General features: G+C 44.3%; 1 protein-coding gene across 5 annotated transcripts in view; it reads left to right on the plus strand.

The window, feature by feature from the left end:
- ELFN2 (extracellular leucine rich repeat and fibronectin type III domain containing 2) overlaps nt 1-16,556 on the plus strand; it is a 167,780-nt gene extending 151,224 nt beyond the window's left edge. For all 5 annotated transcript variants that reach the window (XM_078376175.1, XM_073000083.2, XM_078376176.1 and 2 more), the window contains one exon: nt 2,758-16,556. In XM_078376175.1, coding sequence (XP_078232301.1) covers nt 3,325-5,739 — 2,415 coding nt within the window. In that variant the 5' untranslated portion in view covers nt 2,758-3,324 and the 3' untranslated portion in view covers nt 5,740-16,556. The remainder of the gene's footprint in view (nt 1-2,757) is intronic.
- The last annotated feature ends 244 nt before the right edge of the window (nt 16,557-16,800 follow it).

Here is a 16,800-nt window from a genome sequence, read left to right on the forward strand (position 1 = left end):
TGAGTAGAACTGGGCAAAGTTCCAGGGCAGAACTTAGTAAAACAGCCTCAGAACGAAAAATCTGGAGACTGCCAAAGCCTGGGGATGGTGGTAACCCAACACAAGTAGGTAGCACTGCCCTGGAGAAGGGCCAGTGCTAGTTAGGAGATACCAGCCGTGCCAGCTGGCAAATTCTGGAAGTTGGAATGTGAATCACCACCATCATATATTTACATTCTGGTGTGAACTACAACCATAGGATAATGATAGCTTGGTGATTGCTGTCTTAAGTCTCTAAACTGCAGTGTGTATACAAAGGTTTGGGACTCTTCACATCTCAGGATACCCAGCACTGAAGCATAATGAATTGATTCATATACTCTTACAAGAATGACGATTATTTAGAGTGGGAAACATCACAACCATGTCACATGATTTTATTCAAGTATGCACTGTGACACTGAGGGATTGAGAACAAAGCCCCAACAACTGGGTAGTCTACCTTTACTTGTCACCTCCGTCGTGATCCAAAATGTGGAGGCTTTACATGTAAAACAAGAATGAATGAAGTGAAGGTGCCTGTTAAGTGAAAGCAAAATGAATGCTAAGATGCTTCTTGAACACTTTCCCCCCTCTCTCTTTGTCAGGTCTTCCCTCCTCTGAGTTACACAGCTAGGCTTTTCCTGTGATACAAAAAGATCTTATGGCACCTGTCCTCAGTTGTTGGGTGGAGGGGAGAAAGAAAGGCATGGCGTGAGCCATAACGCATGGCTGCTTGTGGGGAAATGTATTTCATTTTAACCAGTTTGGAATGCATTTGTGCTTGCAAGGCTAAAGGCTGTTTGGGTGTATTGGGGCCCCTAGGGAGCTACAGGCAGCCTGCAGCCCACATTTTGCTAGCTCTTGTAGGCAAATCAGCTTTGACATCTAAGAGAATAATTCTAATCCCAGATTTTCTGACTGGAGGAAGCTAGAACAGGGCAAAAGTTCTCTATAGAAGCAAAGGGAAGTTATGCTGGGAATCTGGTATCTCTGGAGAAAGCTCAACACCATAGATCAACCACTGGTGACATTTCCACCGTCAGCAGATCCTGAACTTGGATGTTCCAATGGAAGATCTTAAGCTCTTCCATTCTCCAAGAGTCCTTATAATCAAGACTGTTATCTACATCACCCAAAAGCTGATACAAGCAATTCCCAAGCCACAGAAACATTCAGTGGAAGTGATCTAGCAAGGCTTATGAACTGGAGGATGGTTTAATATTTCTTTCCTTCCCTATCTTGGCTTGGGCTTCTTCAGCCTCACCACAGCCCTGCACTGAACCAGGAAAGAAGACCCTCTGCATTCATTGGACTTAATTCTGAATATACATATAGAGAAAAGTGATGGAAACTAAAATAAACTAAAATTTAAAGAACAAAAAATTACATTTTAAAAAATCATTGATCAGTTCCTTCAACCCATGATCTGCTCGTGAGCATTGGTATTGTATTCATTAAAAATGAAAACTTGATCCTAAAAATATGAAAGGAAAATGTATTGTTTAGCAAAGGCTTGCAAGGAGAAAAGTTTAGAGGCTTGTATAAATAGGAGAAAGTGGAGAAAGAGTTGCCCTCATTCCATAGGGGCCATGCTGGCAAGAGCATTCTGGGAGTTGCAGTCCAAAAATATATATTTAATGTTGTCTACTGTAGAATTACTGCTCACCCAATGAAACCAACTTGACAGCAGGTTCTGGCTGGAGAGGGAAGAAAGCCATTTCTTCCGATAATATACAGTCAATTTACAAAGTTTGGAAAGGTTTTTGTTTTTTGGACTACAACTCCCAGAATTCCCCAACCAGCATGGCCATTAGAAACTTGTCTTTTGTCTGTTGGATGAAAAAAGACCAGACACTCTGCAGGTCAGGTGGCATACCTGGTCTCACATGCACACTGCCATGGCTTTGATCATCACCTCACTGTAAAAATACATGCAGTCCTTAGTGTGGAAGCCCTTATGTGGCTCACGTGGGGGAAGCACACGTTCACTACTAATGATGGTGATATATTCCTTATACTGGAAGAGAGAGATCAGCCCCAAGGATAACTAGTGGTGTTGTTGACACATCTTCTCTGTGCCTCAGCATGAATCCGTTCCAGCTGTGACCATCACAGCTGTACCGTTCTTTCCACCAATTAAAGCCCCCCCCCCGTCTTCTGCACTCAGCAAGACCCTACCTCCCCTCACTCCCCACCATCAGTGCTAAGGCGAGAGAATTATTTTCGGAACAAGAGCGGTTATACAACAAATGAATTATTTATCTTTTTTTTTTTTTTTTGCATCAAGGAAGAGAAAAGCATTTAGTTGGAATCCTGATTTATTTATCTTGTGTGCGTGTGTATTTGTGTATCTTTACAGAGACAGCTGAAAATCCCCACTGATTTTCTAAGCCGATAGAACCACAGCTGGACATCCTCCTTTTTGTTTCTCTCATCTTCCATGTTCTTGGCTTCCCCCTCCACTCCCAACTAGACTTTGGCTTTGTTATGTAACAGAACCCAAGTACCCTTCTAGCTATCAATGATCCACAAGATTATGTTACAAGAGTTTTGTTCGCCAAAGCTTCTCAACGTACTGGCAGTACTAATCCAAGGCATGCCCCCCATCCAACCCCAGCGTTTCCACTTGCTTCTTCCCAATCTCTGTGAAACTAAGAAACATAGCTGTCTTTTTTCATATTTCAAAGCCCCCCCTAATTGATGCCTCTTCTTGTCTCTTGTGTGTTTCCTTTCCAGATTTCAGCGACAGATGGATTTCTCTCTCTCTCTCATTCTCTCTCCCCTCCCCATTTTCTGCTCCACTCCTTATATATCTATATATCTATATATACATTTTTGGGGTCTGATCTGAAGTTCTGAAGCATTCCGGAGGGGATCCGTGAGAGAAGAACGAGGAGAAGGAGGAGGAGGAGGAAGAAGAAGAAGAAATACCAGAGGAGTATTAGTGACACAAAGGCCTTGTTCTTCCAGACGCATCATGGTGTTGTTGAGGGGAGGGTGTGGGGGAGTTAAATGTTTTGCTTTTGTTTGGCTTTGAGAAGAAGCACAAATATATCCAACTATATATCTCCCCCTCCCCACTCCAAGTACAGTTCAAACAAATCCTGAATCTATTTAGATCTGTCACTGTCTGTTCATGAAACGGGGTACATGTGGCGATGGTGGCACCAAATAGGACTGGGATGGTTAAGCCCTTCTGTTTCTAAGTTCCCAGGGCATCACTTGTTCTCTGACATCTTCCTTTTTTCAAATTTTGCTGCAATTTTTGCCTCTTTTAGCCAAAAGGGGGCAGTTTAGCCCATCATGCTCCGTCTGGGATTCTGGGTGGCTTTCCTGCTCTGTGTTTTTGCCCCCAGCTTGATCCGTAGTGACTGCTGGCTGATCGAAGGAGACAAAGGTTATGTGTGGCTTGCAATCTGCAGCCAGAACCAGCCTCCTTATGAGACCATTCCCCAGCACATCAATAGCACTGTGCATGACCTGCGGCTGAATGAGAACAAACTCAAAGTGGTGCTCTATTCCTCTCTCAGCCGCTTTGGGAACTTGACGGACCTCAACCTCACCAAAAATGAGATCTCTTACATTGAGGACGGAGCCTTCATGGGGCAGTCCAACCTGCAGGTGCTGCAGCTAGGCTACAATAAGCTCACCAACCTGACTGAAGGAATGCTGCGTGGCATGGGCCGCCTCCAGTTCCTCTTTGTGCAGCACAACCTGATTGAGGTGGTCACCCCCAATGCCTTCAACGAATGTCCCAGTCTCATCAGCATTGACCTGTCCTCCAATCGCCTCAGCCGGCTAGAGGGAAGCACATTCACCGGCCTGAGCAACCTAATGGTGTGTGAACTTGCTGGGAATCCCTTCAACTGTGACTGCAACCTCTATGGCTTCCTTATGTGGTTGGTAGCCTTCAACAATGTCACAAAAAACTATGACCGCCTGCAGTGTGAGACTCCCCGGGAGTTTGCTGGCTATCCGCTTCTCATGCCTCGGCCACACCATAGTCGCAATGCCATCACCATCTTCAAGTCAATGTGTGGGGATGGTACCTTTCCACCCATCTCCAGAATCAAACCCACCCAATTCATCACAGATCCTCAGAGGGACCTGGACGACAATGTTGAAAACTCAGGCATTAGCCCAGGTGATTTCCTCTCAGTTGAACCTCCAGCATCTGCCACCACTGATTCCTCTTTCAACCCAAGCATCAAGCTCCAGCAGGTGACTATAACATCAGCTGCTTTGGTGGTGACAATACCATCACCTTACAGCAAGATGTATGTGCTGGTTCAGTACAATAACAGCTACATGTCTGATGTTATGAATCTGAAGAAGAAGAAGGAAGTTGTCACTCTCACCCACCTAAAGGCTCACACAGATTACACCTTCTGTGTGGCTTCAATACGTAACTCCAAGCGCTATAACCACACCTGCCTCTCCTTTGCTACTAGGAGCAAAGGGAGAGAGGAACCAATGCCCAATACCTCCACCACTACCCATTACATCATGACCATCTTGGGATGCCTTTTCGGGATGGTTATTATCCTTGGCATTGTGTACTACTGCCTGAGGAAGCGTCGGATGCAAGAGGAGAAGCAGAAATCGCTCAATGTAAAAAAAACCATTTTGGAGATGCGCTATGGTTCAGATATTGACACTAGTTCAATAGTTCATCCATCACAAAAGTTAGGAGAGCCACCAGTTATCCCTGTTTCCCGGATGTCCTCTCTTCCATCCATGATTGGTGAGAAGATGCCTTCATCGAAATCTATGGAAGCTGGCATGGAGACTCCCAAGGTCACTACCAAGGGCAATTACATAGAGGTTCGGACAGGTGGTGGGGATGGGATGGACAGGTCACAGAGGGATGATGACCTTCATGAACTAGACAATGGGCAAGGCTCAGCAGCTGAAATATCAACAATTGCCAAGGAAGTAGACAAGGTGAACCAGATAATCAACAACTGCATTGATGCCCTCAAGCTGGACACTGCCTCATTCTTGGGGGGAGGGGGTGGTGTTGACTCTGACATGGCTTTTGAATGCCAGTCCATACCGGCTACTTCCTCTGGTGGACTGGAGCGGCCAAGTTTCCTCTCACCGCCCTACAAGGAGAGTTCCCACCATCCTCTGCAGCGCCAGCTCAGTGCAGATGCTGCCGTGACCCGGAAAACTTGCAGTGTCTCTTCCAGTGGCTCCATCAAGAGTGCTAAGGTCTTCAGCCTTGATGTACCTGACCATCCACCATTGAGCAAAGCAGACTCCAAGTACATTGAGAAAGGAAGCCCACTCAACAGCCCCTTGGATCGTCTTCCCCTTGTATCCCCAGGTGCCATCCACCACCTGGAGGTAAAACCTTCCTACCATTGCAGTGAACACCGGCATTCCTTTCCAGCTCTGTACTATGAGGAGAGTGGTGATACCTTAAGTCAAAGGGTGTCCTTCCTTAAGCCACTCTCCCGTTCTAAGCGGGACTCCACATACTCCCAGCTCTCGCCTAGACATTACTTCTCGGGCTATTCGTCAAGCCCAGAGTACTCATCAGAGAGCACCCATAAGATCTGGGAGCGTTTCCGGCCTTACAAGAAGCACCACCGGGAGGAAGTTTACATGGCAGCCGGCCACGCCCTGAGGAAGAAAGTCCAGTTTGCCAAGGACGAAGATCTGCACGATATTTTGGATTACTGGAAAGGTGTCTCTGCTCAACAGAAGTTGTGACTTTCCCATTAAAGGGAGGGGGGAAACTCTAACCACACACACACAATTTACCCACCTGACTGTGAACCTAAAACAACAAACCTGACAACAGAAACTGAAAACCATTTGTTAAAGTTTACAAAAAACAAAACAAACAAAAAAGAACAGGAAAAACCCAAGTGAAATGAATTGTGTCTACTGTGTTATGGGGACCATTTCTGACTCCTTCAGGTGGTGGGGAGGAAACTCTTGTTTTGATACTGCAGTGGAGAGAGGGGAATGGCTGTTAGCAAGCCTCATGGGTTTATGGGTAACAGAGATGAGGGATGAAGGATACCAACTAGGGAAAAAGGAAGGCACTAATCATCATTTTAGTTTCCTTGTTCTTTTATTCCAGAAAGGGGCAGGTTTTTAATCATCATTTCTCTTGCAAAGTGGGGATGGTGGTGATGCTGCCTCTCCATTCTTCCCTTTCCCATGCTTACAGGCATTTTTTTAAATTATCCTAGTGCATAGGAGACACTCCTACATAATGGGCCACACAAACCCTTGGAATAGTGTTGCCCAAAATATATGGGCAGAGACAGGTCACATAAGTACCCAATGTGGAGTTAGCATTCTGCTCGGGACCACAGCTCCCAAATTCATACACTAGTAACCAGGACTTCTGTTACAGTTAGTCATTTAAATATTATTTCCACTTTTCTGGAACTGCTCACAGAACAATGGGTGGAATTTAGACTTGGATTGTATCAATTATTTCAGTTCGATACCACTTTAAACACCATTGCTGGATCCTATAGAAAGCTGTGGTTTGCATTTTGGGGAGGTACTTAGAATATTGTGCTTGGAGACTCAAGTCCCCTCCCCTGAATTAATCACCATACTATGAATCCAGTGATCCCACAGGATGGAGCCATGATAGTTAAAGTGTTACCGAATTGGTACAATTGTCTATATACATTCTTAGTCATACACCACTGAAATTAATGGGACATTAGTCAGTGCATCTTCTCTGAGCATGACTAAATCTGGATCCAGCCCAATGATTTCCTTACACCATTGGTCACATTTGAAGGACACCAGTGTCAAGAAAAGGATGTGGTGTCACAAAACTTAATGTCATTTCTATGCTCAGGGTTTTCTAGGCCTACTCTCATGCTACCATTTATCTCATATCTTGCTGAGATATCTACAAGCAGAAATAAGAGCAAAATGTTTGTGCATGGTGTGTATGTGTGTGCACACACATGTGTTTTCCTGGCATATCCTCACATGTGCATGAGTAATGATTGATGTAGATGGCTGGAGGATATCCTGGTTTCCTTCATTGTGGAAGGGTCTGGGTAATGGAATGACCCCATAATAGGGTATCCTGAGTTTTCTGTATTCCCATTTGTTAAGGAGACAAAGCATGTGTGTGTGTGTGTGTGTGTGTGTGTGTGTGTGTGTGTGTGTGTGTGTGTGAGAGAGAGAGAGAGAGAGAGAGAGAGAGAGAGACAGAGAGAGAGAGAGAGAGAGTGTGTGTGTGTGTGTGTGTGAGAGAGAGAGAGAGAGTGTGTGAGAGAGAGAGAGCACTAGCTTTTGAGAAGCCTCCGCCACCACAGTAGATCATTCAGCTGTCTTCCAAGAAGAGGGGACCATGTACTGTCCGCCATAGGGAAAGAGCAGAGTTTTGAAAAGTTACTATTCTGCTGGTTGGGGATTATAGCAGTTACAATTGAAGAAAGTAACTTTTGAAAACTGGGAAGGCAGGATCTTCAGCAGGAGGAAAAGGAGAGGAAGACAGTACTTATAACCCCTCTAAGATCTCAAGGAGTCTTGACCTCACCACCATCATCTAAGGAACAGCACATACATTCTTCTAGAGATATATGGTGCATCCTTGTGGAGCAGAGTCTCAACATTGACCAGCAGACAGAATAAAGTCCATGGCTCCTTCCTCTGAAAGACTTGATAAGATCCATGACAAGATTCCCTGTAGGGGACTCTTAACTTTGTTTACACCTCACTGCCAGAATTTGACCTAAGTGGGAGCAGAGTGAAGGGGAACAATCAAATGCTGCAGCTGCTGGTGGTTTTGATATAAAGTTTAGGAAAATCTTGAGATACAATATTGTGAGATGGACCTGGGAAAGCAAGGGATGTTGTTCTCCAGGAAGGCCTTCAGTGAAAGGTGTTGAGACAGGCAATGCATTGCACAATGGATCATCATAGAGATGGGCTAATGAAGCATCTGGGCAAAATCTTTGCCACCAGCTGCTTCAACCGGCAGCCTGCTTAGTTCTACCCACTGAACCAGTTGCCATCTTCTCTTCTCCATGGCCATTGCTTCCTTGCAGCTGCTGATGTCCCATTAATGACTACCATGCCTCATTATACACCTAGGCATTGAAAAGTTACTTCTTTGGACTATAGCTTCAATAATGTTGATTCTGGGAACATAAGGAGAAATAAATGTTTCCATACTTTACATTATGAGGGAAGGGTGTCACTATGAGTACCTGAGAATGATGCACAGGCAGAAGGGCCGAAGGAAGCTGGGACTGTGTGGGCTGTTACAAGTCAACTCCTCAGTTCCAGTGTGTCCTCCAGAGACCAGAGGGATAGAGATACCAGGAGGTCATATAGGTAAGAAGATCTAGCTGGAATACCTGAGATGGTATCCTGGTATAGCATCACACTATAGGTGATGTGCTAATCTACATAACAGAGCCACGTTGTGGGACCTCTGTTTTCCAGGAGATTATGAGAGGGAATGGAATAAGTTTTTGTTTTTGTTTTTGCTGAAGAGACAGTTACCCACAACATCCATGAGGCTTAACTAACTTATCTCACTTAACTTCAGCAGGATCTAAGTTGTATCGGACTTGGCATGAAGCCAGCTCCTATTCTTGTGCCAAGCAAAAGGGACCGTCTGTCTGACCATTTTTATTCTGCCCTGCCCCATGCTCCACATTTCATATACATTGTAATGAGTCAGAAAGCATATCCTCCTTTAGCTCCCAACCATGCCATCCCGAGCATATCTGATCTCATTGCACCTGGTTATGGATCACTGAGGAATACCAGGGATCTCCAACCAAAGTCAGTCAAGAATGCTGACTGAAAGCTTGCAGAGCTGCTGCCAGTCAGAGCTGGCAATACCAGATTAGTTAGTGTCCTGACTCGGGAGAAGGCCATTACCTATGTTCCTAGCCATGTGGCTTCCTTGTATCCCTGCCTTGCAAATGTTTTCTAGTAAGTAGTACCTTCACACCCATCCATCTTGTCCTCTTTGTCTCAAAACACACTGATAAAGCACAAACTACTGCAGCCACGGAATTAACGCTAGCCGTTCCTTTCTGAAGTTTAACCATCCTGGGCAAAGGTCATCTTTGTGGAAAACCTCTTCCCTCTGTATGTGTGTTTAAATATTGACAAATGTTGCCATATGAGTATAAGTGGGTCAAAGGGTCCTTGTCTCAAGACTACAGACTGGATCCCCTTTCTGTTATGAGAAACTTCTCTTTTCTTGGCAGAGGCTGCAAATGTATACATGCTAGCTGAGGAGAGAGAGGAATGCTTTGCAATCAAAGCTAATTTATCTGCCTCTTGAAGCACTTTTCCTTTTTTCCCAGTTGTCTCCTTGAAGGATGCAACAGTAGCATGAAGAACAGCTAGATTTTCTTTTTAAAAGAAACACCATGATCTAGTGCAGTGCTTCCCGACCTTGGGTCCCCAGATGTTCTTGGACTACATCTTACAGAAATCCTTGCCAGCACAACTACTGGTGAGGGCTTCTAGGAGTTTCAGTCCATAACATATGGGGACCATTGACCTTCTCAGAGTGAGAAGGGGTCAAGAGGACAGTGTAGCTGAATGTGAGCAAGTGGAAACTGGTCTTCTAGGACAGAATTTATCTTATGAAAAGTCAAAAGCTGAAGAGTAAGTGCTTACAGAACAGTTAGGCAACTCTCGTGGTCTCCAAATGTTTAGGACTACAACTCCCCTGACCATTATCCATACTGACTGGAGCTGAGGGATGTTGTAGTCCAAAACACTAAAGGAGGACTTGGTTTCTTCCTCCTAAATTATCAGAGCTTGCAAATGTTCCCTTTTTCAGATTACAGTCTGTAGAATATGAAAGTTGAAAGAATTAATTTACCTGAACTCTGACGTTTACTGAGTTGCAGAGCACTTCCCTCCCACACTGAACTCTGTGCTTCCCCTCAGCACCACAGAAGAGAAAGACCCTTCACTGATCTGCACATTGATGTGCCATCCTGAGTTGGTGGGTTAACTCTCAGGGATTTGTTTATTGTGGGAAACCAGTAGAAACTGAGATCTCAGAGGCATGTGTACCTGGTGAGAACAGAGTAGAAATGTCGAGGAGAGAATTTATGTGGGATTCCATGGGCAAAGCTGTGCTGAAGTTTTTCTTGTGGGTAAGGGGAGGGAGAAGAATTCCAAAGACAAATGCCAGGGATTAAGTGTGCATTTTGAGATCTAGAGATTTTCTTTGAGAGTGAGACGAATTCAATGGGAAGATTTCTTTTAGATCTCCAGGGACGGTATCTAGAATGTGATGATCATTATGGGATCTTGACAGGAGACAACAGGAAGGCATTCCTTTAGAACAAACAGATGTGATTAAATATTGGGGGCATGTACACTGTGAGCATATTACCCAATGAAAGAAACTCGAAGAATCCAAAGAAAGAAAGGAGATGATTTGTCAAAGGTTCTTGGTGATCACTTATATTGGAAGTGGGAAGGAGTCCAGAACCCAACCCCAAGTGTGAGTGGGGGTCCATGGCTAGTATCTCACTAGCTTTATAAATGAAACCCCAGACATCTGGCATTGGCTCCTTTACATGTGAACATGTTTCCTGTATTGTGGGCTATTTGCCATGGAGTGATCTCTTACACACATAACAGCAAGATCAAGCACAGTTTAGGAATCATGTAAAGCACGTAGGAGACAATGTGGGCAACATGCCATCACTGTGCTTAAATCAAGAAGGGAAGTAGGATTTTGTGAATGGTAGGAAGGTTTTCAGAATGGGTCGGATGCGGTCATGTGTGTTAGAACTTCCTGGCTGGTGAAGGAAATGAGCAGTGAGTGGCCTGTGGATAGGCCCCCATCCCCATTGTAAAAGCTTAGGGTTGCTGGATCATCCCAATGCCACAGGACTGCCAAAATCCAGCTTGGATGGGAGAGTGGGCCCATACTATTTGTGTAGATAGGAAAAATTTGGCACTTTCTCCTACATTGTTGCAGCAAGCCCTCTACTACTGCATCAGTGGGAGGAAGAAGCTGGCCCAACCAAAAACCCTCTTTTTGTTTTGTTTTGTGTGTAACTGTTTAAAAGGCACACTGACACCACCCACAGATAGTTTTTTGCAGCCCAAGGGAAATAAGATAATTTGCCTTTTGACTCGGAATCAGGGTAAAGTGCGGAGATGATGGAAGGAAGGAGGAAGTAAACCCTTCCCCCCCCATGTCTCATGCTTCACCCCAGCCTCCCCCTGCCATCCCTTAATCTCTGCTGTAAAACAGGTTGGGATAAGATAAGAGTGTGTGTAAGAGGCTGGGGGTTCTGCATTACCATTGATCCTGGCTCCTTCCCTCCTCTTCTCTGGAAAAGGAAGCAGAAACAAGATTCGGTACACAAGCAATGGTGACCTAGCAAGCCCAGCATCTTCTAGAATTGATGGAAAGGGGTGGGCACTGAGCAGACACAAGTAACCCATGACCTTCCTCTATCCTACAATGACAACCTCAGTCTCCGGTTGAAGTTTGCACTAAATGGGACTATTTCAAATAGGGGAGAAGTGGAGAGGGGAGGTTAATGGGGAAGGAAGTCTTGCTCCTCAAGTTCTGTTATTGACCCCTTCCCTGAAGCTAGTTCAAGACTCAAAACAACTATAAAAATACACAGAGAGAGAGTCTGAAAAGAGGAGATTTAAGCGTTCTACTTGCATGATGATTTTACTGTATTTTTCTGAGCAAAAACATCTTTTGTGTATGTGCTGGTTTGTTGAGACTAAACCTAACCATGCTCTTTTGCTCCTTCCTCCCACCTTGTCCCCTCTCAAATTCCTCCATACCCCCTTGACTGCCATTGTGAGTTGAAAACTTTGGGAGGGAGCGGACTCCAAAGAGAACCCAAACCTGGTGCCACCAGCAAAACAGAACTCCCCTCCATTTTCAACCCAGTCCACTTTTTACAGGCAAGCTCCTCCCTGCCGCTTTGGCAAAACAACTGTGCGCTGGTTTGGGCTTGGATGATTTTCTGAGGTCTGAGTAATGGCCCCAGTGTTTTAACCTGTGCTGCTCATCCTGTGGTGATTTCTGGCCCTCGTGAGTCTTGGTTGTGTAGAAATGCCTGTGAAACTAGGGTTCTTGGGCCAAGAGAATTCCCAGTCCTTGGCCAAAAACATCTGTTGCTAGTCTGCTAGTTGACCATTTGATTACTGTTCAGGGATATATATTTTTTTAAACCTTAGCTTTAAGGGCACCTTGGATAATTGAAGGCATCATCCAAAGCAATTTGGTTTCAGTGAAAAGATTCCCATGTATTCTAATAAGTGCTGGTAATTATGCTTTCCCACCCATCTGGGCATGACTGCTGGAAACAATCAAGATGGCGTCCTTGAGAACATGGTGGACTTTGAGTGAAAACTTCCACTCAATTAGTCTTGGCAGAGTTATCTGTCCTGTTTGGCACACCTATAGTTCCTACCACTTAATCCTGAAACATATCTGGGAAGAAAATTTCCTTGGCGCAAATTAAAGAAGAAATACCTGAGGGATACTCTGGAATAATTTTTGCTTCTAAGCAGAGATCTTGTGAAGGGGACAGTCAAAGTTAAATCATACTTCTTTTTTTTAACTGAAAAAGCCTGTTACCCACTGGAAGAGACACAAGCCTAATCTTGACAGACTCTTTTGAATACATCACTTTGGAAGATGGAGACATGTACTTCATGAATGGATTCTCAGTACAGTCCATCATGTGACTGCCTTGGAGAGGAATCAGATCCTGAAGCATATTATGTGTCCTCTAGAACTGACTCAGTGGAATTGTCCCAAGAAAACATGGGCAAAATGGGCTTTCCTAATGCAGCTATGGCCAATGAAGAAGACTCTGGGTTGGAATTTTGATCCTACTAGAAGATGCCATTGGCACAGCTCTGTCAAATACTGCAGTGCTGTCCCAGCTCTCTATCTCTGCTATCTTGCGTCCTATGCCAGATAATTTCTCTTGAGGTAGGTGTGAAATATTCATGAACGACAAATGGAAATTTATGTCAAGGAATCTTGGCTAAGGCGGTGTCGATGTGTTTGCAATACTAATCGACTCCGCTCTTTTTGCTGGAGGCTGTCAGAAGCGGTGGGGTGGGGTGGGAAGGAGAGGTAATATTGACAGGACTGCAGAAAAAAAAATATATATATAGTGATGAGGAGGATAGGTGTGGTAGTTGTAGCACTTATGTCCAGGTTAGTCTCACTGATGTCCCAAACCAATGTTTACATGTCACTTTGGGGGCATCAGCTTTCTGATCCCTGCCCGGCTCCAAGTTGCCTATGATAGTCAACTAAAAGGAGTTGGTAAACATGTATGAAACTCAATGGATAGGTTAGAGGGAAACTGGAGCACTTACTCAACATAAACAGACCCCTTACAATTGCTTTCTGTTTCTCTGACTTGTTGGGAGACGAGTCCACCTTTGCTTCTGAAGGTGCCTATTTTAGAAGTTTTCCTTAAAGAGCCAGGGTGATCTCCCTGCATTCTTTTTCTTTTGACCTTTCACTTCCCTGAGGGTTGCATGAATGATTGCCTCTCTTTTCAGCAACTCATTTTGTTCTCAACTCTATTGCCAAGCCAAAATGCAAACACAGAACGAATCTTGGGCAGCTTTGCCCTATATTGGAAGTTAAAGGTCTATACAGGAAACGGCAATTTAACTTACTGAACCCAAAGTACAGGCTAAATTCGTAGCAACCTAAAGTTTTGAGAGGCGACAGAAAATAAATGGAGCAGCAATTCGGGGCAGAGTAGAGAATTGGGGGTCATAAGACCATAAGGAAAGTGTAGGCAACTTGGTGCCTTCTTCCCAGATGCTATTGGAGGGCCTTTGGGGACTGCAGAGCTGGTGAGGATGGCTGGAGAGGAACTGGGAATTCTTTACTAGTTTGATTTTTTTAATCTGTGCTCCTTGTCTTCTTTGAACTGTGCTATTAGGAATCTCCAAAGTTAACTTCTGAGTCTAAACCAGTAGTTCCCATCTGTGGGCCCTCAGATATTCTTGGACTAAAACTCCCAGAAGCCTTTACCACTAGCTGTCCTTGTCAGGATTTCTGGGAGTTTTAGTTCAAGGAAATCTGGGGACCCAAGATTGGAAGCACTGCTCTAAACTCAACAGAACATTACCAATAGCCCTACTTTAATTTCCCCATGTATTAGGAATGGTGTGTGTGTGTGACTTCAGATGTTGTTGAACTACAGCTCCCTTCAGCCACTCACAATTGGCTCTGTGGGCTAAGGCTGATGCATATTGTACTCCAACAACATCTAGGAGGCTGTATGTCCCCCTTCTTTGCTACAGAGTTCCCCAAATCAATACATTAATCTGATTGCAGAGAAACCCACTACCGCCTCTACTTTAATTTCCCCAGAGATCAGGGATGAGAAGTGTGTGTGTCCTTCTAGGTGTTGTGAAACTGCAGCTCCTCTTATGATTCACTCTGCTGGCTAGAGCTGATGGGTACCACAGTTGAACCACATACAGAGGGATGCATATTCTCTCCCCCCGCTTTAGATATTACTAGAACAGTTCTGGGACAGGGTAATGGCAGTGGTTAAAATATTAGAAGTGGATATAGTAAGAAAAGCTGATGCAGAGGATGGGATGAAGAGGAAAAAATACAGCAAGAAAAAGAAGATAGAGGATTTTTGTTGATAAGAACAGCCTGCAGTTTTAACGGGATGTGGACACACTGGTTCAGAGGATACAAGTTTAATAACTGTTGTCTAAGTGCTTAATCTTACATTGTGATATACAGTATTAGGAAATCAGCAGTCTTCATAGCCTATAATCTGATGTTATGGCAGTTCTGATGCTGGACTGCAGCTCCCATCATCCTTCACCCTTGACTAGGCCAGCGAGAGCTATTGGGAATTGCAGTGCGACTTCTGGAGTTATGTGGAGGGCCACATATTCCCTTTCCTAACATAGAGGAATGTTGTTCAGAACATTGGCCCTTTGGATGCTTTGTGATGCTAATGTGTCAAACCACCAGCACTGGGAAATTCTCACGTCGTATGACCTTTATGGAAAAGCTGGCAAAGATGGTGAGAGTAAGGTGACAAAGGAAAACACTGGGAAAAAATGCCAACAAGATCAGGAAAGCAATGATATGAAGAGAGGGCATAGAAATACACTGGAGGAGATTATAGATTATTCTTGGAATGCAACCATCAATTTTGGACAACTTCCTTAAATATAATCTCAGCTGTTGACATACCAGCTGGAATCAGCCAGGGTAGCACTGCTTAACCCAGGATGCAAAAGAAGGCCAAGATGAACATTGCAGTAGCTGAGCATCAGAAATCCCAACTGAGATAGAACTCCTCAAGAAGAATGCAGCCACAGGAAGAAGCCAAGAACTGAGAAATCTGTTCTGCCTTCCTGGGCTTCAGATGCAAAAGAGAAGAGTGCAGCTGGTCCATTTTTATGTGGTGGCCCCCACCCACTCATTGCTTGACAGCCATGACAACTGCACACAGGTGAAAGTGCAACCTTTCCAGGATCAGGGACAACAGCCTCCTTACAGTCACAGTGTATAAACTACAAACACACTGGGAAGTTGTTCTTTAATGGATCTCACTGTGAAACATTTTGTACTGAGCATTTTTTTTTCCTGGGTGGGGTGGGGATTTTTGTGGGCTTGGAGGAAACTTTCATCCCACACCAAAATGTTCTTTGCTTTCTTTAATAACATTCTTGCTTTTATGGTATTTTGTGGAGTTCTAGTCCATGAAGCCGGTTCTAGCTGCCTTCCTGTCTCCCCTTTCAGCTGCAGACTGGAAGAAAGGGTAGCATCAACTCCTTTTCACCCCCCACATCCGATGTATTTCATTCAGGAAGAAGATTTGACTCCACATACTTCAGAACAGCAAATGTACCCTTCAAGTGGACTGCAAAGGGGAAGTTCTTCCCAAACACACATACAAAACGCATACATTTCCCCTTCCCATCTTCTGAAGGGATGATTTTCCTTAAATCCTTACCACATCCTCATCCATTCTTGGCCTTTGAGTCCAATATGAGGCCTTGCTTTCAGGTGACTCCTACCCTCCTGTTTCCATACAATGACATGAGGAGAGGGAGCCAGTTGTAAATAGGGGTGGAATCCCAGCTTAGCCCTGCCACCCACAAGCACAGAATTGTGGTAAAAGAGTAGGGAGGGGGCAGTGCACCCTCTCCCTCCAAGCCTCCTTCTCAAGTCCCACTTCTGCTCCCCTTGAATGTAATACACAACTGGAGGCAGCTGCCGGTTTGGGTCCTCACCAGCCGCTTGGGTTCCCTCCTCCTGTTATAATCCTGTGACCCATGGTTGTGTATGGAGATTTATTTTTTGAAATTTGATTTTATTTTAGGTTTGGTTTTGATTTGATCTTTCTTTCTCCCTCACCCCATCTCACCCTGCCCACCCATGTTTTAAACTAAATGGCACGAAATTGTTTTCCTTGAATCAGAGATTCCTGTATGGAGAAAATCAATTTCTATATTTGCAATAAATTTCTTATTAAAAAAAAAAGAAAGAAAAGAGAAATGATCAAGAGTGAGTTTGAGCCTGTTTGTCTTTTGTTCCTCTTCTTACTGGAAAAAAAAATTACAAATGAGAAACATTCTTGTAAATGACTGAGCTTCTAAAGAAACAAGCAGTAGTGTCAGGTCTGAGATTCCAACACCTGAACTTTATAGACCTCTAGGGAAAAATCAGAAGCCTGTGCTCATCATAGCTGGCATTTATCCCAATTAAGGGTTCAATGCAAAATAAAACTAAACAATCACTGACAATCATATCAA

The sequence above is a fragment of the Pogona vitticeps genome, chromosome 5 (genome assembly GCF_051106095.1).
Source record: "Pogona vitticeps strain Pit_001003342236 chromosome 5, PviZW2.1, whole genome shotgun sequence".
Lineage (NCBI taxonomy): Eukaryota > Metazoa > Chordata > Lepidosauria > Squamata > Agamidae > Pogona > Pogona vitticeps.